This window comes from Podarcis vaucheri, assembly GCF_965113315.1.
Source record: "Podarcis vaucheri genome assembly, chromosome: 14".
NCBI classification, from domain to species: domain Eukaryota; kingdom Metazoa; phylum Chordata; class Lepidosauria; order Squamata; family Lacertidae; genus Podarcis; species Podarcis vaucheri.
Window position 1 is genome coordinate 26,008,538 of NC_138752.1, and position 27,008 is coordinate 26,035,545.

A 27,008-nucleotide genomic window follows, 5' to 3' on the forward strand; every position below is an offset into this window, starting at 1 on the left:
TTAAACCCACTTATTCTTCCTCACAAATGGGCATAATGTTGACTACTGATTTCATAGAACAGGTGTGGGGAATCTGTAACCCTCTAGTTGTTTGCTAAACTACAACTCCCATCATCTCTAGCCATTTGCTGTGTTGGCTGGCATGGATTGGAGTTGTAGTTCAACAACTGAAGGTTCCCCCACTTCCTGTTGTAGAGGAGCCTTTTTCCTATGAAGGGCTACTGACTTACAGGAAGAGTCAATCAGCTGACCTGCAAGTTCCCTAGGCTGGCTAGTTATAGCATGGGCCCAACAATTCTGCTTCAGGCCTCAAAACAAGAGTGATGGGGCACATGTTAACTCTTGATCCATAATATTTCCTGTTTCTATTTTAGGGAAGTAATGTAAGACTTGTGGGCCAAACTCATTCCTACAGACTTGTCCCCCGTACTCTATTTAGTTAAGCACAATTTGTGCTTAACTGGCACTGGCTTCTTTGACTAGAGCTGGGGAAATTCTAGGCTGAAATCACTAAGCCACAGAGCTCACTGGGTGACTTTGAGCCATTTGCTGTCTCTTGGCCTCCCTCATAGGATTGTTGTAAGTACTGGCGGGGGGGGGGGGTCGGGTCACTGAAGAGCCCATACATGCTGCTTTGATTTCCTTGGAGGACGTGTGGGGTGAAAATGTAGTGAATACATTTACGTAATTGGTATTTCTGTGTTCTGCAAACAAGGGAAGAAGTTCGCAAGAGCAGTATGGCAGGAATGAAAACACACACACAGTTGCAGAGCAAATACAGAAATAAATATCATTGTTCACATTTACAGAGTCTTACAGATACTGTAGATTCAATATGAAGGAATAGCTTCCTTTTTATTTATCATTTGTTAATGGGGCTGCCAAAGCCACTTACCAGAAAAAGAATTTATGTACATTTTTTTTAAATATTAGATATAGCTTCTTCCACCCTTGCAGAGAACATTTTTTTACAGTTTTAAACATTCTTCTGAAAAACAAGATAATAATTACATAGATTAGGTGTTAACTCTTCAGCTGCATTTGGTCAGAGACTCTTAAAATACAACCTTCCTCAAAGAGGGAATCTTCAGTACTGGTATTGATTAAATGCAGTAAGTTCTAAAATTTCAAAGAAAGGATTTGCCGGTGATGCAGAATTTGGGCTGAGGCTAGCTTACATGCAAATATTCATTCCCTTTTTAAGAGGTATGCAAAATTTAATCCAGGTGGAAGGAAGTGGTGGGGGGATTGGAGCACATCAGTGAGAGAAGGGCCTTCTTGTTGGTGCATCTTGGTCTGTCCTGCATACACTCTCTTCCTTTTTTATTATTTATTTGTTGAATTTATATACCGTCCTATACCCGGAGGTCTCTTCAGACAGTACTTCACTGAGAGGTGCTACTGCTTAAGCCAGGGATAGCCAGTGTGGATTTATCAGATGTACTAATCAAGTGCTTGCTATTTATATTGTTAAGTATTTCACTGCATTCCTAGGATGTGATCTGAATGTTAGTAAAAGGTGTCGAAGGACTCAAGGAACTTCATATGGGTAGAGGCTTCCCCACATAAATCAGTGTTTAAAAAAATACTATCGTCCATGTGATGCTGTCCCCAGAATTGACGTGCGCGCGCGCTGGCAAAGACCCTCTGAGCCCCATGGAGCTGTTGGATGGCGTTGGATTATAAGATCTTATTGGGTTCTTTGAGGAACTCTGACAAAGGGGGTTCCTTTCCCCCTAATCTGACCAGCACGGCTTTCGCTTGACCTTCTCACCCCTACCCTCCCTCTAAGAGGGCTCACCGGGTACCTGTTCGGCACATTGCGCAGGGATTGGAACAAGCTTTGCTGTTGCGCGTCTCTCTCTTGACAGTTGAAGGTGAGCGCTGTGCCCACGTTGGTCTTCATAATTCTTGAGGAACCGTCAGATGTTCCATCGAAGCACCTTCCCAGAGCTATCTCCTTGGCTGTCCTGGGATCCTGGTCTGTAACTGTGTAGATCCCATAGTTGTGACCAAGAGGGTCAAGAGGCGCCAACATGGTGTACTGACTGGAGTCGTTGTTGACCGCAACGGGAAGGTGGTTCACCAGATACTCATGAAGTGTGCTGCTGACACTCTCCCGGTAGCAGTTCCCTTGTGGGATGATTTTCACCAGTGTCCGATCAACACGTTCCTGGTCATACAACATGCCGCTGCACTTGAATTCCAGGCACGCTGCTGAAATGTTGGGTCGCTCTTGGTCACGGATGCTACGGACATCTCTGATGCCATACAGCTGGCCAACTGTACGTGGGTGCGTGCCCCCCATGTTGCGAGACCTCACATTCACCTCCAGGGGCCCATTGATCCTCACCTTGACATAGCAAGCCCTAAATTCCATCGGTTTAGGCCACCAGGCCAAGTAGTCTTCTGTCCAGTTCATGGGGTCGTCCTCGTTGAAAGGAACTGTGTTGTAGTCATACCTGTCTCCTTCTACCCTGTAAAACCTAAAGTGAGCGGCACTATGTGGAGCCATTTCACATTCTCGAAGTTTCTCGTAAGGGTATATGGGGCCGTTGCTCTCTTCAGCAGCGTTTGGAGTGGGCTTCGCCACGCTAATGCTGAAAGCGGTCTTTTTCACGTTACGATCCACGTGGTCCGTCCGCCGGTACTTCAGCTTATTGAGATACGGCTGCGGGACTCCAACAGCAGTAGGACTAAGCCTTGGAGATGAGGGGACAGGTTCAAGCTCCTCCCCTCCAAGGCTCGCCATGACATAAGCGCTGTAGGCATCTGGGTTTTGGTCATCGCAGAAAGCAGGCACGCAAACGCCATTGGAGCCAGTGACAGCGCTGTCAAAGCGGCCCCATGCTCTAGGATTGGTCGAGTAGCCTGGTGTGGGCTCCATGTTGATAACGGAAACCACGACCCCCGTAACTTGCTCACTGGGCAGGTACCTTTCGCTTCTGTAAGTTCGCACCTTGATATAGCACCGCCTGCTCTCTGGGACGTCAAGGTTGAAAAGCCTCCTTTCCCTTATTTCCATGTTGCCTACCAGAAATGTCCGTTCTTCTCGCTTGTTGCGCCTTCTCTGGTCAAGCTGGAAGTCTCCTTCTTCTTCCCATAAGCCTGTCTGGGGGTTCAGAGACCAGAGCTTCATTCCCTTCAGGTGTTCTGGCATCCTCACCTGAGCGGAGTCTAGGTGGACTTTCACTTTCCCTGCGTTGAGGGTTTCGGCGGAGGTTTCATCCGTGAAATCCATGGAAAACATGCCATACGTCCGCAGAGGGAGCATGTCGCCTTCGTCGTCTACAAAGTTCAAGTCACTTTGTGCTATGGCTGCACTAGAGACATTCCTTGGGTCCAGGAAGGTCACACTGGCTTTCACCTTCCCAGCATAGAGTTCTCCGTTCTGTCTATAGAACGTATTGGGGGGAATTTCCAGTTCGGCTATCGGGTCATCCCCCTCCATAACTCCCAGAGGTATCACGCTGGTCTCTGTCGACTCCAGCGTGACGGGCGGATTCTTCCTTAACATCTTGATCTCATGGAAGACGGTCCCGCCGTTTTTGTTGAAAGGCAGCACCTTGGTTGTGTTCACAAACTTCTGAAGGCGATCGACAAACGTGAGGACCAGCCTCTCTGTGTTGGGTGGCACTTGAATAGAGAAGGTTCCCTTATAGCCGGTCATGCTCACCCTGTTATTCCCCATGTATATATGGCCAAACCTCATGGGCTCTTGCGTGTCGGAAGCCACGGCTCTTCCTCGCACCGTCACCTTGGTTTCAACGCACTTCTGACAGCCGCACCTCACATTGACTTTGATGGGAAGTGTGTACCCGGAACAGGTTAATTCTCGTGTCTCCATTCTGGAGACCCCACAGCAGTAAGCGGCAACGTCTTTGCAGCGGAGGCCGTTATCCAACATCCCAAAGCAGGCACTGGATGGGCATCTGCCAACGTCATAGTAGAATGAGCCTGTTGAGTTTTGGAAGCAGTCATGTGGCAGCCGGATGAGATAGCTCTCGGGCCTTGGGTTGCAAGGAGCTTCATTCTTTGCTGTAGAAATAGATTTCATATGTTAGTTTCTTGTGCAGCCATTTCTGTGAGAGTTCAGGGACTTCCCTTATGCAGGAATGTTGTTCAAGCCAAAAAGTGAGAGTTCTGAACCCATGTAACTAAGGGCCGAATAACACAGGATACTAATGACATGGGTGTCCATTGAGTGAAGAACTTTTCTCTGGAAAGTAGCTAGCAATGGGGGAGAGTCATCAAATTGTAACGTTGGAAGGGACCCCAAAGGTCATTTAATCCAACCCCCTGCAATGCAGGAATGTGCAGCTGCAATCCATTTGGGGATTGAACCTTGGCGTTATCAGCACCGCATTCTTACCAACAGAGCTAAGCTGGTGAAATTCAACTCAGTTTGCATTTAAAGGCAAACCTGCGTAATTCACACTCTCCAAATGATAAGCAAACCCAAACACAGCACTCCTTCAAAATTCACGCTTTTCTGAAATTTGCAGTTCTCTGGCCACGTAATGTGTACCAAAAAAATGCACCAGCTAGGGAAAAGTGTACATAACAATGCACACATTTGTCAAAACAGCACATCGTAACACACTATATATTAGGCAAATTGCATACAAAAATGTGTGCATTAGGAAAAAGCCGCATAAAAAAGATGGATTTTCATGAGCTTGCTGTCGTTGTTTTCAAGCAAACTAATGTGGAAATGTTGGAGAATTGAACTTAAGGTTGGGAAAACGAGAAACTGAAATTTGACAGCTTCACCAATCCTTGCAAGTAGCCAAATGGCATGAGAGGTGGTGGTGGGGAGTTTTTACAAATTGCCAGCATAGGAGACTCAACTTGGATTGGGACCCTGGTTTGGGAGGTATGGGGGCTCTAGACTGAGTCCTGGACATTATAGATGGAGGGAACAGCTGTCCCATCCTGAGTGCAGCTTGGCAGCCAGATTACAAAAGGGCCACCTACTTCAGGTCTGCTTGCCATGGGGCCTAGCTGCTATGGCGCCATAGAACTCCAATTTGCTTCCCTCCATCCTTCTCTCCTGTTTCTAAATGTTTCATTTGTTCCAAGTTCAGCTGAGCAACAGTTTTTACCCTATAGATGTCAGGTATAAAATACAGGCAGAATATTTGCAGCTGCTTTTCAGATACCTTTTTTCATTTTTTAAAAAAGCTGAGATGGCACTACTTTGTTTTTTTTTGCAAAACAGTTGCCTGCTAAAAAATAAATAGATGCCAAAATAATTTTTTAAAAAAATATTGTTTAGGATATGCATTTAGAAATGCATACACTAAGATAAAATAATGTTGTGTAGATTTTTTTAAAAACGGCAACAACGTGTGAAAGGGGGAATTGAACAGACTTCTGAATGGACATCTGTGAAATCAACACAAACTATAGAAATCCACGCATCCTTTCTTGCCTCATGAAGGCAATTTCCATTGCTTGAATTAATTAATTTATTTATCTCATAAAATGTATATACAGTGGTACCATGGTAGTCAAACATTCGAAGCTTCTGCAGCCAATTGGAAGCTGTGCCTTGGTTTTCGAACAGTTCGGAGAGTCGAACAGACTCCCGGAGCGGTTTAAATTTGAGAACCAAGGTACAACTGCTTAATTGGAGTGGGGGGGACGACCCTCCAAGCGGTCCAGTCCCACTTCCACTCTGTGGTGCGGGTGTGCACTGGGACTGCCCCACTTGCTTCCATACACTATAAGTAAGGAATAGGGAAGATTTGAAGTCCACCACCACTTCTGCCTCCCTGCCCCTCCAAAAATGGCTTCTTACCTGTTAGAGAAAGTGTGGCTGCTCGGGACTTCACAGATCCTACATCATTGGTGGTCTTGCAATAATACTCTCCAGCTTGGTCCATTTTCAAGTTCTTTATCACCAGGTTGCTTTTGTACTTATAAAGCGAAGGGTCTAGCAAGGTTTCGTTGTGGAACCTGTAGTATTTTCAGAAAGGGAAGACTCAAAGCTTAGAATCAAAGAGATATTTTTTTTTGTTAAGTTGTAGGTGAACATATCAGACGACACAGCGATTCTTCAAACAGCTCTTGTTTATTCACAGGCCAGAACAGAACTGAACTGAAGGGTTCAGACAGCCTGCTTATATAGAGCTCCACTAGAACGCAACAGTAACCATTTTCTGTAACTATCCAATCACTGAACGTCACTTTCAATCCCTTATTTGCATATGTGGACCTGAACTATCTACAGTATCCCCCTGCTGGCCCAGGGTGAGAACTTCAGTACATAACATTTTTCTACCTCTCTTTGCTTTTGTGGATTTTCCAGGTCTGCTGTCTTGATGATTTCCCTTTCCCCACCCTGGCAATGGAAAGCTAATGGGAGATCTGTGATAAAAGTTTATCGAATCAATAGCAGCCTCGTACTCAGCATTGCTCAGGAATTCTAAGAAACCCAAAAGATCAGTGCAGTTTTGAAAGGTCGGGTCTGCCATTGTGATTCAAAATGGCGTCCAATTGCATCCAAACATAAAAAGCTGCTTCCTGATCTGAGGAACCATTGTGCAACATTTGGTTAGGGTGTCTTAAGCAATGTCCCAATGAATAGCGAACAAACAAACAACGTTCCAAAATATATAGTAGATAAATAATGTGAAGAAATTAGCAGTAAACCTCTAAGAACCAAGTGTTTGGGACAAACAAACAGGTGATGGGTTTATCACCCAGACTCCTCCCTCCATCAGCTGTCACCTGGAGGCAGTCATTCCATCAGGCAGCAGCAGATGCGTGAAGATAAAGAAGCAGGACTGCTCCATCAGCACAGCAACTTCTGTTGCCTCCTCTCCCTGAACTTTTTCATCCCAGCTGGACATCAGAACAATTTGTAACCTTTCAACTTGTAGATGAGTTTGCCTATCTCTTCCTCCCTCCCAATCCATTTTCCTTTTGCGCTGTGTTTTTGTGTTTTTGTAAGGCTTTTAACTGACTTGCAAGCCACTCTGCAAGTCTCTCTCTCTTTTTTGCTGAAGAGCGGGATTAAAAATTGTCATTGTCAATAAATATTGTGGTTGATATTCAGCTAGGCTTTACTCAGACTAAACCCATTGAAATGAACGGAACTGAGTTTGTTGTTTAGTCGTTTAGTCGTGTCCAACTCTTCGTAACCCCATGGACCAGAGCATGCCAGGCACTCCTGTCTTCCACTGCCCCCCGCAGTTTGGTCAAACTCATGCTGGTAGCTTCGAGAAAACTATCCAACCATCTCATCCTCTGTTGTCCCCTTCTCATTGTGCCCTCCATCTTTCCCAACATCAGGGTCTTTTCCAGGGAGTCTTCTCGGCCAAAGTATTGAAGCCTCAGCTTTAGGATCTGTCCTTCCAGTGAGCACTCAGGGCTGATTTCCTTCAGAATGGAGAGGTTTGATCTTCTTGCAGTCCATGGGACTCTCAAGAGTCTCCTACAGCATCATAATTCAAAAGCATAAATTCTTCGGCGATCAGCCTTCTTGATGGTCCAGCTCTCACTTCCATACATCACTACTGGGAAAACCATGGCTTTAACTATACCGACCTTTGTTGGCAAGGTGATGTCTCTGCTTTTTAAGATGCTGTCTAGGTTTGCCATCGCCTTTCTCCCAAGGAGCAGGCATCTTTTAATTTTGTGACTGATGTCACAATCTGCAGTGATCATGGAGCCCAAGAAAGTAAAATATCTCACTGCCTCCATTTCTTCCCCTTCTATTTGCCAGGAGGTGATGGGCCCAGTGGCCATGATCTTCGTTTCAACCAATTTTAGTGGTCTACGCTGATTAGATCTTGGTTGAATACCACCCTATTTAAAGAATTGTTTATTCTAGTGCTATTAGGAGGCTCCATATGTTCTGGGCTCACAATTTCCCCCCTCCAAAAGCTTTCCCATCTGCAATTTTCCACATGGGCAATTACTTTTATAACTACACACGTCAGAAGCACCAGGGCGGGTAGCAGCTAATGTTGATTTTGGGACAGAAAACATCCCTCCTTTTGCAGGTTACTTTGTGTTCCTTTAACAGCTCCAAAACCATGTTGGGGAGTCACAACATTCAATTCCATGTAATGTAAAAGGTGCCGCTTCACGTGGTTATATTTGCTGCTTTAGAACAAAACTAATGTCAGTTGGAGCTTAATGAAATAAAGACCGTGGCATTAGTGTAATGACTTAATTATAGCTTTATGCAGTTTTTATAACCTATTAAGGAACACACTTTGCCTGTGTGAACTTTAAGGACTTACCAAAAGTATCGGTCAGGTACCGGGTCTCCAACAGCCTGACAACAGAAAGAAACACTTTGTCCCTCTCTCCTGGCTTTGCTCTCGGGATGCGTCACCATGTGCGGTTTTTCTGGGGGAAGAAAATATTCCTCACTGAGTTGGCTTACATAGCTGGATTTACCATTTCCTGTGTTTGATCCAGACCTGGAGAACCTCAGGCCTGCCGGCCTAATTAAACCTACAAGGCCATTTCCTCCCAAACTACAGCCACCTGCTCCACCCTTGATGTCATATGTGAGCTCAGGTGTGTGGCAGGTAACAAGAGTGTGGCTCCCATCCCTTTGAACAGTTTGCACCGAAGTTGCTTGTTAACAGACTTTGTTTACCTGCTCTTTCCAAGTGGATGTGGATTGATGAGGAACGTCCGGAACTCTCGGGGACGATGACCAAAGCTGTTTTGTAATTGGGCTTTTTGATCTGCAAGGCGGTTTTGCCATCAAGGCACACGCCAGGAACCTGAAACTCCCCATTGCTGTCAGTCACTGTCAATAGTTTTGTTGGCTTGGTTTGCAAGGAGACGGCCGCACCGACTGCAGGGCCACCACCTTGCAAGGAGACTTTGCCATGAAGCAGGTGTTCCTCGCACATGCAGGTGTCACATTCGGCATTCACGTGGCCCATGGAGCAGGTCATGTTGCAAACTGAGGGATGGAGAAAACAGTCGGTTATGACACATCACATCATTTTTTATTTGACTACGTACACAGCTTGCACACAGAACACAGTACTCCCCAAAGAACGCTGGGAACTGTAGTTTGTTAAGGCTGCTTGGCATTGCAGCTCTGTGAGGGGTGAACTACAGCTCCCAAGATTCTTTGGGGGACCGCATGTGCTTTAAATGTATGGTGTGTACACAGTCTTCTCTGAAACCAGCACCATTAAGGGTTGTATCCAATGAAGTTACAGACCTACTTAAATTATGGATCTAAGTTAGGTGTGTCCATTAATTTCAGTAAGTCTACTCTAAGTATGACTGGTGTTGGAGACAACCCCAAAAGAAGGAAGAAAAGAATTATCCTAATAAACACATTTTTACTTGCAGTTTTCTGACTAATGTACACATTTTTGCAAGGATTGTAAAAATGTGTTTTACTAATGTGTTCATTTTTACACACACTTTCCGCTAATATTTTCATTTGATGCCATGAGTGCTGGAAAGAAGACTGCTCTCTGCTACAGGGCTCATTTCCACCTGGCCCACTATTATTATTATTAACAGTCACTGGAGAACCACACTGTAAAATTCAGACAAGTGTGAATTTTGGGTGGCTATATTTCGGTTCTCATATTATTTGAGAAAGTGAGAATTTGATAGATTCCCCTTTAAAAGTGAACTGAATTGAATTTCCCTCCCATCCCTAGACAGAGCTGAAAGGACCACAGTCACCACCAGCCTTTCCTCCAAAATCCACATTTAGGCAATGCCTTTGTTAGCAGTAGTATAGTGGAAAATTCAGATGTGCAGGGTCCTTCCATGACAAACACTGCCACACCTCCTCACAGCCATGCCCCCTTCTAAGACTATACAAAATTCCAAGAATATGGCTATAATTCTACAACCACAATAATATTTGTTGTTGTTACAACAATCAATGCAGATCTCCATTGGTTGCATTTCAGCAAGATCTGGACATAACGTGGGCAAATGATTTGAAGTCCTCCAATATATTCTTTCTGTGTGACTTATTTATGTTTCCTTGAAGTTCCATTGTATATAACAGAACTTGCATACCATTCCCTTGAAACGGAAGCACCTTGCGTTTTCAGTGTTCATAAATGCTTAGCTTTGGAACATACAGAACAATGGCTCCTCAGTGATCTTACCACTCTCTTTCTCCAAAGTGACCCTTGGAGCCAATCCTCAGTGGCTGACTCACCTCCTTTCACTCTGATTGGCTCCAATCAGCAGAAAGGGTGAGAAGACTTCATTTCACTGGCCAAGAAGCTCCCCTTTCATGCCGATTGGTTGACCCCAGTATGCTGGAGGGAGGGACCCTTCTGGGACCCAGTTGCAGAAATAGCAATGGGTCTTCAGCCCCAGACCACAACACCTCTTGTTGGTTAGGGACCAACCAAATTCTCACAAAATTGTGACAAGCTTTTGAGTTCTCTTCATCAAGCAAGATGCTAGACAAGGCATTGTGGGGGTGAGAGTTTGAGGTATTGGGGGGGTAATATGCAAGTACAGTTGACCCATAACACAGTCTTAGAATTTTATGGGGGCACCTGAGCAAGGAGGTCCAGCACAGCGTCGCCCTTCCTCGCTCACTTCTTTGCAGTGTGGCTCCTGAAGGCTTTCTGCAAGGCAGGTCCTGGTCCGAGTCTGGACACCATCCTGTTCACATTTTGCAGAACATTCACTCCATGTTGACCACGAAGACCATAACATTTTGGAATCTTGAGGTAAAGTGTCTGGCAACAAGATTGTCGCTGTGTTACTGAGGTCTGGCCTCATGCGTCCAAAATAAAACAATTGGGGCCTTTCTCTTACAGTGATTTCTTTCTTTTTTAAAAAGAGTGCTTTTAGTGAATAATAGAATTAGCCTTCTCTACCTCATCTTCTCGAGCATATCTTGGCCATAAATCTTTCCAAGGAAGACTACTTTCTCCTTGGGCAAAACCTGCTTGTGCAAAGACCCTCACTAGGAAATCTCCCAGTCATGCCCATCCACTTGGGTGACTTTAAAATGGGGGTATTTAAAGTGCAGTCAAACCATCAATTCATGTTTTGCTAGACAGGCACATGTTAGGAGCTGAATCTCACAGAGTTTTCCTGTAGGTTTGCTAGAGAGAACTCTGTGCCCTGAGCTATACATATTTTCCTACCAGCCTAGGCATATCATCTTCTTTGTCACTTTCCACCAAGCCAGAAATTTGAAAACATTTGCTGCATTTGAGCTCCAATGTTCAGACACCATCTTAAGCTAGCCTAAAGTATGTCTTTCTAACAGAATTACCATTTTAAGCCTGAACAAAGTCTGAACAAGCATTCTCCAACAAGCATTCTGAGTGAGTAAATGTCGTTTTTACCTTTTTACAAGACTGTTTGTGCAATTATTGTTTTAAGGGGGAAATACTAGGGGAATCCAGTCTGCCTTAAAGCATCCTGGATTGCTTAAACTAAAAGTCTAAAACTAGCCTATCTATGCTTCCCTTTTAAGTTGCAAAGGGATGGCACTCTGCTGAACTCACAAACGTGAGGAAGGAAGGATAATATCTAATAAACGTAGCCTCTCCTAGCATCTATTCACACCCCAACATAAAAGAGGATTAGACAAATTCCTGGAGGGTAACGCTAATGGTGGCTATGCTCTGCCTCTACTGTTGAATGCCAGTTGTTGAGAATCACAAGCGGGGAGAATGATGTTGCAGCCAGTTCCTGCCTCTGGGCCTCTGGTGGGTCACTGTGAGAACAGGATGTTGGACTACATCTAGCCTGATCCAGTGACCAGGCCCTTCTTATATGATACAATACGATAATCTTTATTGTCATTGACCCATACAGAACAATGAAACTGAAAAAAATCTACAGACATTCAAAAACCAACAAGCCTGCTAGCCTAGCTATCCCAGCCTGGTTAACCCCCTAAAAACTCTGATACCCCATAATTAAATACAATATACTCCCATAGAGACAACCTTATACTGCGTTTAAAACCAAAATCACATTTGGGGAGAAACTGTTTCTCAGGCGGCTAGTCCTAGTCTTTATAACCCTGTACCTTCTTCCAGAAGGCAGAAGCTGAAAGAGATCATTTCCGGGGTGCACACTGCACTATCTCTGCAGCTTTCTTATGACACCTGGAAGCATAGATTTGATCCAAGGTAGGAAGAGTGCACCCAATTATTCTCTCTGCAGTCTTTACAACCCTGGACAGCATTGTTTTACCCCTGACGGTGCAGCTCCCAAGCCACACACACAGACAATAAGTTAATACACTCTCAACAGTACAATGGTAAAATGCCATCAACAGGTCCTTTGAGAGATTGTTTTTCTGGAGGATTCTCAGAAAATATAACCTCTGCTGTGCTCTCTTCATCAGGTGAGCACTTACCTCTGGGGCACAGGAAACGCACAGCATAATTCAAGCATGTTTGCCCTGCAGGCTGCTCCTTGTTCAGGCACCAGAATCCCTCCTGAGCATTGGAGTGAACCACCTGGCCTGTGCTGGCGGCAGGGATCCAGTCTGTCGTTCGGGCTTCGACGCGGATGGGCCTGGGACACAACCTGTCCCGATAGTAGAAGCGGATGGCGTCTGTGCGCTCATAATCCCCATTGCCTCCAGGGTGGTCAATGTTAAACCAAGTGGTCCATCTCACATTGCCTGGATAACAGAGAAGGATGCAGGGTGACTCTCACGTACCTGGAAACCTTCTTGTCTCCCATCAGTTTTATTGTTTAGAATTAACAAACTCCCTAGCTTAGCAAGATGGAAAACATGATTTGGAAAAGACACTGATGGGAGGACCATAGCTAAGTGCTGAGACATCTGCTTTGCAGACCGAAGCTCCTCATCCTTGGTTGAGATCCTTGCATCTCCAGGTATGTCACCTGGGAATGTCTTCTGCCTGAGGCCCTGGTCACTGCCAGTCAGTGTAGATAATGTGGAGCCAGATGGACCTATAGTCTCTTAAATGAGGTTTCATATGACACAGCCTTGCAGGATCTCATCTAACTCCAAAAAGCTGTTTTTAGCTAGTATGTATATAATTCAGCTCTGTTTTAATTTGTCCCCTCCTTCTCTTCACCCCTTTGATTGGTTAACTGTCTACTCAGCTTTCATTTTCTATTTTCCTAATCCAATGTAAACTGGAAAGTTTGCAGGGCAGGGCTCAGTGTTAGAGCATCTGATTTGCATGCAGAAGGTCCCAGGTTCCATTTCTGACCTCTCCAGATAGGGCTGGGAATGTCCTCTGCCTGAAATTCTGGAGAACCACTGCTAGTCAGTGCAGACAATACTCAGCTAGATGGACCGATGGTCAGGCTCCATAAGCCAGCTTCCTCGGTTCCTCCACTTGCTCTTAGACATATTCAGAATCACTTTACACAGTTAAAGTGGTATTGTATGCTGACGAAGAGACTGATCTATGGATCAGAAAGTCCCTGGTTTGAACCTCGCTTGTGCCATAGACCCTTTTGGTAAGCCACTCTCTTTCACTCTCTGCCCCGCAATCCTCAATTTTTATTTTATTTGTGTATTTTTCACTCTATAAGACGCACCAGACCACAAGACGCACCTAGTTTTTGGAGGAGGAAAAGAAGAAAAAAAATATTCTGAATCTCAGAAGCCAGAACAGCAAGAGGGATCGCTGCGCAGTGAAAGCAGCAATCGCTCTTGCTGTTCTGGCTTCTGGGATAGCTGTGCAGCCTGCATTCGCTCCATAAGACGCACACACATTTCCCCTTACTTTTTAGGAGGGAAAAAGTGAGTCTTATAGAGAAAAAAATACAGTATATAGCATTTGATTACTTAAAAAAAGCAACCCACAACCTCACAGCAGTTTACAAAAAAGAATAAAACAACTAAAATACCCGTAAAACACAGTTAAAAACAACAATTTAAAATCTCTGAAAACAGTGTTTCCCAAACTTGGGTCTCCAGCTGCTTTTGGACTACAATCCCCATTATCCCTGGCTAGCAAGACCAGTGGTCAGGAATGATGGGACCCGTAGTCCAAAAGCAGCTGGAGAGCCACGTTTGGGAAACACTGCTCTAAAAATAAGTAATATCAACGATAAGCTAAAAAGCATATCAACATTACAGTGGTACCTCTGGTTACGAACTTAATTCATTCCAGAGGTCCATTCTTAAGCCGAAACCGTTCTTAACATGAGGCGCGTTTTAGCTAATGGGGCCTCCTGCTGCTGCCGCACCGCCAGCGCACGACCTCCGCTCGCATCCTGGGGCAAAGTTCGCAACTAGGGGCATGTACTTCCAGGATAGCGGAGCTCGTTAACTGAAGCATTCGTAAGGAGGACGGTATGTAACACGAGGTTCCACCGTACACATATCTGGAAAGGCTTGCCTGATCAAAAACGTTTTAGCAGGCATTCCAAAAGAGCACAGTGACGGTACCCACCAGATGTCAATAGACAGGGAGTTCCAACTTTCTGGGTGCTGGGAAATGATAGCAATTACCATGGCTAACCTTTGACCTATGCTCACCCCCCCACCAAACCTTTTTGTAGCTACTGAATGCTTGACTAAGGTGGGCTTTGGGCATGATCTAGAAAGGCTCCCTTTCTGTTCTCATGAGGAATAAATGGACCAGGTGCTGCCACCGCTCCTTACGCCAGTCCAGCATCTACTGCCTGAGGAGGCTGCCTTCTCTGCCTATTGGCAGGACCGGCCTTGAAATGGGCTGCGGTTCTATGTTTGACTTTCGCTGTCCAGCAAACTCAGCCAGGCCGATTCTCTTTTGCTGCTCGCCAAAAGTTGTTCAGCAGTGGCAGGACTTACTTAGTATGTTTTCCATTACTGAAGAAAGTCGTGGAGACAAACTGGTTGGATCTGTTGTAAATTAAATCATTCTCTTTTTTTAAAGGAATGGCAAAGTCCGAGACATCCTCCCTCTTTCCTAAAACAAAACTACTAGAGATGGGAAATGACTTACTGTCTGGACCGCGTTTGATCAGAGGGTTGTACAGTTTCTGTCCTGGCTTGATCCTGCTGACTGATTGCTTTAGAACTCGCTCGCCTCAGGGAGAGAAAAGTCAGGAGAAAAACATAAGCAAATGAGCTGGAGAAAATAACATATTGAAGTGATAACAGTAGCATAAATTCTACTATACCCAGCTATTAGTTTCTAGAGAATACATACTGGGAGTCCTCAATACTCCTTGTGATGCTGGAATTTTGTAAATGCATGTCCACTTCAATTCCTGATGTGTAGAGACACTGTGGTTACTGAGTGTAGGAATGGGTGAACCTTTCAAATTTTGGCTTCTCATTTTTTCCAGCCTTCAGGTTTCTACATTTCCACAAAAAATTGCAATATTTTGTTTCATGTGCTGATGAAAATTCACCAGTATTTTAATACCAATCTCTCCTAATGTACATATTTGTAGGTGCAATCTCTCCTTATATACACATTTTTGCAAAGCAGTGTTCCCTAGTATAATACCTAGGGCTCAGCCTGGATAGCTCAGTTGGTTAGAGGGTGGTGCTGATAATGCCATGGTTGCAGGTTTGATTCCCGTATCGGAGAGCTTTATATTCCTGCATTGCAGGTGGACTAGATGATCCACGGGGTCCCTTCCAACTCTACAATGCTACGATTTTAGTATGATTTTTCTGCTCATTATAATATATACATTATGTGCACACCCTGCCCTAGCATGCGCACATTTGTACACATTCTGCGGCTGGAGAATTACACTGCAAAACTGGGAGAAGCGCAAATTTTGGTTCACGAATTGTTTCAGAAAGTTCATACAGGTTTCCCTTGAAATGCAACCTGAATAAAATTTCTTTCCAGCCCCACTAAGGATCCCTTGTACATGTCCATAGGTTCACATATTCCAAAGCATCCTAAATAGGTTCTGGGACTCAGCCCTGCCTCAAACAGAGCCTTAGTTAGAGCCAAAAAGAGCCAGAAGGTGACTCCCTTAATATAATGGCATCAGTGAACAGGCTTCTTTATAGAGAACATGGAAAGGGATTGTTGTTGTTTTTTTGGGGGGGGAATCCCTGCCTGAAAGTGCTCACTGTCTCGGATCTCAATTTTTAGTTGCCCATGTTACTCTCTAAACAGAAGGGGGGGAAACAGGATATGGGGGAAATGGAGAGACATATTTGACCCGCTAGACCAGGAGTCAGCAGGGTTTATCTTGCCTGGGCCGGATCAGTCCCACGGAGATCCCTCCGTGGGCTGGATTGTGCATGTGTGCGAGTGATTTTTGGCATCTGCGCATGAGCAGACACAATTTTCAGCGCCGTGGAAGTGAGTCCCCGTGCTGCTCTGCATAGGTTTAGCGCAGCGCACAAGCACGCAGCTTAGTTTGGGGACAGCTTGTGGGCTGGTCAAACGATCTCCGCGGGCCTCTTCTGGCCCATGGGCCTTAGGTTGCTGACCCCTGCTCTAGATTCAACTAGCCATTTAGATTCAACTTAACATTTAAACATTTTTCTATTCTGTTCTAACCAAAAGTGGCTTATGACACAAAACAGCGGAAGTACAGTGGTACCTTGGAAGTCACATGGCTTGGCTCCCGGGCAAATTGGCTCCCGAATGCCACAAACCTGGAAGTGAGTGTTCCTGTTTGCGAACGTTTTTCGGAAGCCGAACGTCTGATGTGGCTTCCGATTGACTGCAGGAAGCTCCTGTGGTCAATCGGAAGCCACGCCTTGGTTTTCGAACCATTCCAGGAGTCGAACAGACTCCTGGAAAGGATTACGTTTGAGAATCAAGGTACCACTGTACGATCTAAGGTATTAAAATGTCATGTTCGATATAGCCATATCGATAATATATTCCAGCTGCTGCTCCTCTTCCTGTCCTCCACAGAGCAGAGTCTCTGAGATGCCAACCCAGATTCTTCAGAGGACCACCCCACCCCCCAGGCACCAAGACTTCACATTTGTGGTGTTCTTCTGACCCTTCTGGGCCCTGCCTGGCCTGCAAAGGTGACACTCTGCAGGTGTCAGGGTGGAAAGATTGCCCCATCCCCTGCCCCAATTCTGCTGCTATCTCTGTTGGTAGAAGCCTTATTGGCCACAGTGCTGGGCAGCCTCACAGCTGTAATAACAGCTGCCAAGTAGAGCTCTCTGCATCCACACACACACCCAATAGATGTGCGTGCAAAGGAGAGGCGAGGGGGTGCATGTGAGCATTTGGCAACGTGATGCAAGAACAAAATTGTATAGTCTGCTGCAGACCTTTTCCCAATTTTTGTGTGCTATACAAGACATTAGGCATTAAGGGGAGGAAGGGAAACAACTCCCAGACTCTAAAAGGAAGCCACATGACGATTCGAATGTAAATGAAAAATCCAGAAAGTTAAGAGAGGAAATGACTGTCTGATACAACCTCCCTTTGTGGTTCTGTAGGCTCGGCTTACTTGTCACTGCACAGACTTGGCTGAAGCTAAACTCCTCTTCTAATTCCTGTGGAGGTAGAGCATGGCTTGTTGGCCAAGTCCCTGGCACTGCTTGCCCTTAACTGCAATGAAGGATGTGATCCCGTTGCCAGCACTGAAGAAAGGACTTCGGAGCAGTGTGGTGTAGTGGTTAGAATCATGGGACTTGTGAGACCAGAGGCCAAACCCTCCATCAGCCTCAAAGCTTGCTGAGTGACCGTAGGCCAGCCACTTTCTCTTCTCTTTGCCTCGCCTACCTCATAGGGTTCTTGGGAAGATAAAATGGAGAAGGAGGAGAACTACCTTGAGCTCCTTAGAGGAAAGGTGAGGTAAAAATGTGAATTGAAAATAATATCATAGATGACCTATTTACTGAGTGTTCACCCTGATTTGATTACACATTAGGTTTTCTTGATTACTCAGAGGGTTACACAATAGCGTGAAATGCATCTCACACAATTATTATTATCTTCATTTATTAGATTTAGATACCATCCTTCATCAGAAGATCTTTGGGTGGTTCACAAGATTAAAAGTACATGGTAAAAGCACAATTAATAGTTAAAACAAAGACAACAAAATAATACTCCCCTCCCAGGAACATGTTTAAAAGGCTGGTGTTAACCAGCCAAAGGCCTGGTTGAACAGATATACAGTGGTACCTCGGGTTAAGTACTTAATTCGTTCCGGAGGTCTGTATTTAACCTGAAACTGTTCTTAACCTGAAGCACCACTTTAGCTAATGGGGCCTCCTGCTGCTGCCGTGCCGCCAGAGCACAATTTCTGTTCTCATCCTGAAGCAAAGTTCTTAACCTGAAGCACTATTTCTGGGTTAGCGGAGTCTGCAACCTGAAGCGTATGTAACCCAAGGTACCACTGTATAATGAAGGCACCAGATGAATACACTGTCCTTGCATAGCAATGAACCTGAAGTCCCACCTGCTTGTTTAACAGTCATGTCTTGTCCCAAAGTGTTCTGGGAGCTGTAGTTTGTTAAGGGTGCTGGGAGTTGTTAAGAGACACCCCCTATTCCTCTCACAGAGCCACAATTCCCAGAGTTCGCTGGGAAGAGGGAGTGCTAAAAACCACTCTGGGAATTGTAGCCGCCAGCACCCTGTAAAAACTGCAACTCCCAGGATTCTTTTGGGAAAGCCACGGCAGTTTAAAGTGCTGTCAACACACAATGTAGATGGGACCTCTGGTTCATTGCTATGCGGGGGGGCAGCACCTCTGTGCAAGATGCGTTTTCAAAAGAACAAATGTTCGCGGTGCCTGCCGTTGGTGTAGTGGTTCATTTTATGGCAGCCGACCCAGCCTGTGGGGCAAGAGAGCAGCTGGTTTGGGGATTGGAAACAAAAGGTTTTGTGTCTGTTCCCTGTCAAATTCGGTTTCCACTTGAGTGTGCCAAGCGGCAGCTGTCTGCGCAGGCTGTCGAGCAGAACCTCTTGCAGAGTTGAAACCACGACAAACCCGCCTCCCGCCCCCACTTGAATGCATCCTCTGCTGAGGAAGGCAAGCAAGGTTGTTGGGGCAGGCAGGGGAGGCCAGAAATTCAGCCCACAGAGAAGCAATCGTCCCGTCCTATTCCCAGCACAACTCCATCAAGGCCGGTCCTACTGTTAGGCAAAGTGAGGCAACTGCCTTAGGCCGTAGATCTGAGGGTGGGGGCAGCTTTCCTAACCCACCCACCACAGCCATTCCCAAGGGGAAGGCAGGTGTGTGTAAGCAAAAGACAAGCAAATCTGTCCATTTGGGTTTCTCACATTCTCATATTTCCCCCCAGTCTTGAGTTCCATTCTCTCCACATCAGTTTTTTGGTTGGGGGGATTTAAGTCCTCATGGGTAAGTCACAGGGATGTCAACTTGAATAAAATTTTTTGGGGGGGGGAGAGGCAGGTAAGCCCCGCCCTGAATAATCTATCATGAGACGCAGCACACAAACACCATTTGAATGGCAAATGTCCCCGGCCCCCACAAATATTATATGGGGTGGGTGAAGGGACCTTGGCTCCTATGATCTCTCAGCCTAACCTACCTCACAGGGTTGCTGTGAGATAAAAATGGAGACGACGAGAACCATGTATTTTCCAGCTCCTTAGGTGGCATATAAATGTGACAAGTAAGTAAGTATGTAAATAAAGTATAAAGAAACTGAATGTGAAAATAATTTAATAGTGTGTGTCCCCCTTACATTTAGGCTGTGCATACACAATACATTTAAAGCCCCCCCTCAAAGAACCCCAGGAACTGTAATTTGCTAAGGGTACTGGGAATTATAGATCCATGAGTGGCAAACTACAATTCCCAGGATTCATTGGGGGGGTTAAATATATGTTGAGGTGACCAAGGAGTACCTTTTATTGGTCTGCACTCCACAGCCTTCCCAGGTGTTTCCTGAAAATCCCATGGCATCCTGGGCTGGGAATTCCTACTCCTTGCTGGGCACCTCTTTTTGTTTTCAAGTAACACATTTACTTTTTCACTTTTGAAGAAATCCCTGCAGAATTTTATTTTAAGGTACAAGGAAGGATTTTCTGGCCCTCAGCAAACATCTCCCTGGCCTCCTGTGCAACAGTTTGCCCCCTGAGGCAACTCCTCCATTGGGGCTTTTTCAGATCAAGAAGCAGAGGCAGCCAGGGAGGCTGCAAAGTGTGAGGGAATAACACATGCCATCCTTGGCCACCTGCAGGGCCAGGCCACTTTGCCACTTGAGGCAAAACAGAAAATGGCACCTCTGCCGCTGCTTCCTCCCTCCACCCCCTGCCGCACTTCCATTGCTGCCTTAGGCAAGTGGAGACGGCCAGGGGAAGCCCTGGCATGTTGAAGGAGGTGGGGCAGATACAGGAAGGAGCAAGAGGGGTAGCAGCAAAGGAGGCAGAGAGCGGCATGCTCCTTGGGGGCTGGATCTGCCACAACTCCCAGCCGTCCCCAGCCAGCTGCCTGAGGTGACTGCCTCATGAGCCTCATGGGCAGGTCAGCCTGGTCACCTGGAAACATTAAGGTAAGCTCTATACTTCACAGCCACCAAAGTTATAAAGGAATTCTCAAATGCCCTGCGAATGAGATGCAAAAAAACAGAAGCATCATTCGTTAAGGAAATTAGAGAGCAACTTTTGGCCCAGCGCAATTCTCGGTGGACCTTTAGTCTGACCCAACAGAGCTTTTTTCTGATGGTCCTTCCAGGGCATGCAAATGCTGCATGAAGAAGACCATTCTTAGACCTGGATAGCTAAAACAAAATAATAAAAATTACATCTTTGATGCTCACCGAAAATGCCTGCCACTCCGAGAAGGATGAAGGAAGCCAGGAGGCATCGCTGTGTTGCAGCCATCCTCCAGGGACAGAACTGGTTCCTCGTGGGGATCTGAGGCCCAGTCAGATTGGATGCATTCAGGTGGTACCCCTCTGGTCTGAGTAGATGTTTAATCTTCCTGCATGGAACAACTGGTGGAAAAGGAGGACATGTCTATCAACAGGAGCCTGACCTTGAGACTCTTGAGACTTTGCAGGGATCTGCTTGGCCACTGAAAAAACAGGAGGCTGGACTAGATGGGCCATTGGCCCAATCCAACAGGCCCTTCTTACATTCTGACAAAGTTACTAGATGTGATTAATATGGGTAAATTCATCTCAGTGGGTCTACTCTGATTAGAATTTAGTTGGATACAGCTGTGATGGGTAAATGCCCCGGAAAGCGTGGGATGAATGGAAGGATTAACGGAAAGACGTATAAACACTCCACCCACAAATAAGGATGAATGGAGGGTGATTGCCACACGTCGTATAACCGCACCCCCAAAAAAACAAATTAGAGTGAAAGCTCAATAAAGACCAAAGTCTAACCTCCATGTAAGCTTTGTGTAAGCAAATCTAGATGAATGCTCAATAAACAGGGCTTCTAATGGAGCACCCGGAAAAAAACCACCGATGCCCTCTTAGGCTGTTTTCTCGGGACAGTGACGTCATCACCAGAGAGGGTCTGTTCCCCGAGCATCTTGGCCAGGGAGGACGCAGCAGACTGCACTTTTAGGAAGCTGGCTCTCCCTGCTCTAACTTATTGGAAAATCGAGTGGATGTTTCCCCTCTCCGCCCCCCTCCCTGAAACTCCTGGCATAACTTCTCAAGTATAACAAGAGGGAAGCGTGTAGCAGAGACAGTATTCATATCTGTCTATCCACTTAAGCTTCCACACTAAATCTGTTCTGCAGATGATGGCTTCTTGCAATCTCATTGGAGGCCCCCTTTTAAAAGGATTAAACGCCCCCAGAACTGAAATGATTCAAGAATGCTGAAATAACGGAGCTTGGCCACGGCATATCCATCCTGTAACACAATCCTCCCTCCTGAGATTGGAACATCCTCCGAGACATATGCTAAGGAAAATAAATGTCCTTGTTATAGCCAGTTTCGCTCGCAAATCAGATAGGAATGTAGCCAGAAATGATGAGGAAGTGTAAACCCTTTCCCCAGGGCCCTCAGACACAGATGTGTACATGCACATGCTACATGTTTTGATTTGCACTGAGAGAATATACAAATTGTTTTACAAGTTTCTAGTCCTGTTGGTGTTAGGATTTTTTTACAAAAATAAAATGTCTGTTAAACGGTAAAGGGACCCCTGACCATTAGGTCCAGTCGTGGCAGACTCTGGGGTTGCGGCGCTCATCTCGCTTTATTGGCCGAGGTAGCTGGCGTACAACTTCCGGGTCATGTGGCCAGCATGACTAAGCCGCTTCTGGCGAACCAGAGCAGCACATGGAAACGCCATTTACCTTCCTGCTGGAGTGGTACCTATTTATCTACTTGCACTTTGATGTGCTTTCGAACTGCTAAGTTGGCAGGAGCAGGGACCCAGCAATGGGAGCTCACCCCGTCGCGGGGATTTGAACTGCTGACCTTCTGATCAGCAAGCCCTAGGCTCTGTGGTTTAATCCATAGCGCCACCCACGTCCCTAAAATGTCTGTTACTAAGTACTGAATCCTCTTCCACCCAAACAAAATAGAATATGAGATTGTCCAAGCAGCTAGGCAAGGAAGGAGTCTAGCAGGAACTGAATTCCTAACCCCCAGCCATTGAGATTCCTACTGAAACTCCACTGTGGAGAGTTTCACTAGGCACTGCCCTCATGTCTTCAAGCCTATCATGATGTTCACAAGGTCTGGAAACTTTGATATTTTAAAACTGATGTTATAAGGAGTTTTAATACTGTGTCTAATGCCATGTCAGGAGTTGTGTGCATTTGCAGGGAATCCCTATGCAGAATGCAAACCGTCCTGGTAGAATCCTTGCAGCAGGCAACACATGAAGATTAGGGCTGTAATAAAACCTTGCTCAAATCCAACCTTTGGTCAGGTTTTCAAAAATTCAAATCCAAAGTTAGAAATATGTTTTAGGGGCACTTTGGAAAATGCTTCTTGCCATTTGTTTATTTATCTGTTTAAAAAGATCTCTATCTCACTCTTCATTAAAATAATCCCAGAGCAGTGTGCAATATAATCAAAAGTATATAAACCAGTGAAACATTTAAAAATCGTTTGCTGACCTGGTGCCCCAACCAACATTATAAGGCAAAACATTTGGAGGAGTCCAGGTTGGAGACAGCTGAGTGAAAGCATCCTCACCAACAACGCAAGTCACAAAAGACCTCAGCCATAAAACTGTCCCAAAGGAAACGGAACATTACAAACTTCTTGATGTTCTCAATTCTTGTAAATGAGCTTAACTTTCCAGCATCACCTTGTGGTTAGGGCTGGGTGAATGTATCAATTTCACCTTTTTCTCAGTTTCTCATTTTCTTGATTTTAAGTACAGTTCTGCACATTTCCACGTGAGTTTGTGATTAATGAAAAAAAAAGGTTCTCATGAAATTCACCAGTGTTTTTGCAAAGCAATTTTTTCTGACATACTGCATGGTTGTGTGTTATTTTCACTAGTGCAATTATATGCACACTTTACCTAAGTTTACGTATTTTTGTACACATTACTTGGCTAGAGGACAACATTGCAAATTTCAGAGAAGTGCAAATTTCGAAGGATGCCCGTGTTTACATTCTCGTATTGTTTCGGAAAGAGTGAATCAGATAGGTTTGACAAGCATAAATTTGAATTTCTCCCCCAAATCCCTACATGCGTCACCCTGTGTTTTTTTAGAAATCTTGAAATAGAACATCATATATAATTGGGAACACTTCCAGACAGCCTAAGCATTCATCTTGATTTGTTTGCACTAAGTTTGTGGGTAAGTTATATGACTTTGGGTCAAGCAATTGCCATCCCATACATCCCAGTGCATTTCAGCATCACTTTGGGGGCACAGCAGGTTTTGTTACGCAAGAGCTCTGGATCAGCTTTAACTGCAACCACCCGAATTTGCTGGTATGTGATTAAATCTCACCCGAAAATAGTGACAGCCTGGAAGGGCCTTGTTTTGTTGCAAACAGATGAAATGGAGGAGAATATGCTATTGCAATTGCCTCCCACACATCTCCTTCAGATCCCTCTGAAGTAAATATGTTTGTGGGGGAATCCATCTGAAGCCTAAAGAAGGTCTGTCCAAGATGTAAACAAAACAGAGTTTAGACGGTTGAATGAAAAAATTCTTTCTTTCTTTCTTTCTTTCTTTCTTTCTTTCTTTTTAAAACTCTTGTTCACATTTGCCAATACATTTCATTTTAATGCAATTAAATAAAGCCTGAACTTTTTTTGGTTTTGGTTTTTTTTGCAGGGGGGTGGGAATCATCCATTCCAAGCAAAGCAAAAGGACTTCATATCAGAGACTTAGGCACATCCATCCATTTCTCCGCCAGATGAGAAGCTCTTCATGCTGCCTGGATCACGGCAGTGGATCTTTATTGAACATCTTTGAAAATTAACACTCCCCTCCTTTTTCAAATTCTGAATGTTGAGTGATAGCTGGAGAAAAATCGGGAGGAATTTATCCAAGTCCTGAATTCTCAGACCTAATGGTGTGAATAAATTAGGGACAACCTGTCCTAAATCAGAGGTTCTGTCCTGGCTGGTGTGGTCCCTTCAACTTTCCCAGTCATTGCATCGTCATGAACCTGCCTCGCAAATCCACTGTTTTCACACTGCAGAAGAATTTGTCCTCTGCTCCTCTGACACAACTGCCTCTTATAAGCTTCTAGCTTGCTACTTAACCAAGCATTCAACAGTTCCATGGTTAAAAACAACAACACATTTTATGTGTTTAGGATATATATAACCCATTCTTAAAGAAACTTCCCACTTATCAAGATAAATTAAAGCACAGTCTAAATCAAGCGAGCAGCAATAAAATTTTTGTTCCTACCCCTGCCTCTATTTCTTCATGTTGTATGTAAGTGGTTTTTGCATATAACAGTATATAAAGTCAACCTCACACCATTTTTAGAAATGGACTTAATGATGGAGAAGCTCAGATTTAGTTCTGCCTAGTCAAGCTCTAAGAAGTTTGAGATGCTAAGAGAAATAAGTGTTGCAGCTTACCCCAGGCTCCCAGTTCTTTGCGCCTTCTGGACTCCTGTCTAAATACATCCACTCTGAGTGTTTTCCAACTGCTGGGGTCTCTTATATAGCCTTGTGTAGAGCTTAGGGGGTGGCATTGAGCCACACAGATGGAAAACCTGCTCTGACAGCAAGGAAACCAGAGACTTTTAAAATCCCTTTAAAGGAGGAGATGCAAACTTTTTCTGGACGATCAGAAAAAAATGTAACGGCCAGCAGGCTAAGTGGCAGTGCTCTGGAACACACTCATGTATTGAATAACTTGTAAAATCACCTTATTCTGAGGTCCTAGTTCTGAACCACTGGGATCAGTGGGGTCAGCTGCAAAGGGTGGTACGTTTGGGCATTTGCTGGGGGCCCCAAGCCCATCGCCCCAATGGTGCTGCCCTCAAGTCTTATGGAGCACCCCAAAATGTCAGCATCAACATGAGACAGTTGGGTTTGCACACCCTCTTTCATTCAGGTCATTTCCCCCCACCCACAGATGGAAAATGCACCCCAAAAGTCTGCACCACATTTTGCATTCGTGGCAGAGATTTAGCACTTAGCCTGCAGTCAAATGTTTTATAAAAATTAGAAATCTCTCTGTTCAACTGCAAAGCTTTTCTGTTTGTTTGTTTGTTTGTTTGTTTGTTTGTTTGTTTGTTTCTATTCTATTCTATTCTATTCTAGCTCAGAGTTAAGCATCCAGGACTTCTATTTCTCTTTTCCTGCATATTCTATCACCTGTACATGTTTGCAAAAATTATTTTCTTTTTCTTTTTAAAAAAATAGTGTTTATTAAGGTTTTAAGTTTACAAAAAGGCAAAAGAAAAAACACCAAATTAAACAATAGCAAAACAACACATCACAATAAAAAAACAGAAAAATAGAAACAATTAAAAACAAAAAACCAAAACAAATCGAGCCTTCCCATAACTTATCTTTCATTTGCTTGTTTCCCTGACCTCCTCACACCTCCCTTTTTTGTATTCTAAGTCAATTATCCATTTCAGCAAATCCTTTCCTTCTCTTCAAAAATTTTATCCTGAAAATTTATCTTGCTCTTAATATAAGTTTACTTTCCCTCTTTTCACCAATTAACAGTCTATTTTTCTTAAATCTTTGATACATTTTTGCTAAAATCACATAGATTCATTCCAACATCATTCCAACATTCATTAATTTTACAATGTTTCTGTAAATAATCTTTAAATTTCTTCCAATCTTCCTCCACCAATCTTAAATTTCTTCCAATCTTCCTCCTTCCTCTTCTCCCTGGTCTCGGATTCTGCCAGTCATTTCCGCCAGTCTACCCACTCTGGAAGAATGGCAGATGAAGGTGATAGACTATATGGAACTGGCAAAAATTATTTTCATCAGGATCACTCCTAGGAATGGGTAAGGAATTTATTCAGGCAACTTTTCACAGCAATCCAGGGCTCCCAAAGCTGCCTACGTTAGTTGTGTCCATTCATTTTAATAGGTCTATTTTGAGTAGGATTAGAATTGGGTACAACCTTTTCTGTGCACAGAAAATGCATATTTTATGAATGAATGCACTGGAAAGCATCAAAACATTTCTTTTCTACATTTTGAGCATGTATTTTCTGCAAAAGTGCAGACAAAGTGCATACTATTCAAATGTGGGCTTTCCACTAGCCATTGTTTTTCCCCAGGTTGCTGGCATCCGTCTGTCTTGAGAGACAATGGAGTGTGCTACTGGGGGTGAAGCCAAACGACTGTTCAGTGGTACCTTGGGTTAAGAACTTAATTTGTTCCAGAGGTCCGTTCTTAACCTGAAACTGTTCTTAACCTGAAGCACCACTTTAGCTAATGGGGCCTCCTGCTGCCCCCGCGCCGCCGGAGCACGATTTCTGTTCTCATCCTGAAGCAAAGTTCTTAACCCGAGGTACTATTTCTGGGTTACTGGAGTCTGTAACCTGAAGCGTCTGTAACCTGAGGTACCACTGTATTAGCAGCACCAAAGCCCGAGCTGTGTATATGGAGGCCCTGGGTTGCCCAGAGGAGACGACCCCCCTCTCGGCCTTGCTGGTGTGGTCCAAAGGAAAGCAGAGCAATATGTTCAGCACCAGCTTGTCTGCAGGAGTTGCCGGAAGGAGGCAAACAAGGTGCCAGCCAAACGTCTTA

At 44.7% G+C, this 27,008-nt stretch overlaps 1 protein-coding gene across 2 annotated transcripts; it reads right to left on the bottom strand.

Annotated features, from left to right (window-relative positions):
* Positions 1-802: 802 nt before the first annotated feature.
* Positions 803-24,991, bottom strand: CILP (cartilage intermediate layer protein). 2 transcript variants are annotated; one of them, XM_082199481.1, is made up of 9 exons: positions 24,861-24,991; positions 20,642-20,818; positions 14,910-14,993; positions 12,350-12,619; positions 10,521-10,706; positions 8,621-8,935; positions 8,256-8,364; positions 5,804-5,961; positions 803-4,038 (listed from the first exon to the last, which is right to left on the bottom strand). In XM_082199481.1, the coding sequence occupies exons 2-9, from the start codon at positions 20,703-20,705 to the stop codon at positions 1,691-1,693; spliced, it is 3,534 nt and encodes a 1,177-aa protein (XP_082055607.1). In that variant the 5' UTR covers positions 20,706-20,818; positions 24,861-24,991; the 3' UTR covers positions 803-1,690. The 2 variants fall into 2 exon arrangements, with proteins under 2 accessions (XP_082055607.1, XP_082055608.1); XM_082199482.1 differs by lacking the exon at positions 24,861-24,991 and adding an exon at positions 21,218-21,297.
* Positions 24,992-27,008: the final 2,017 nt, after the last annotated feature.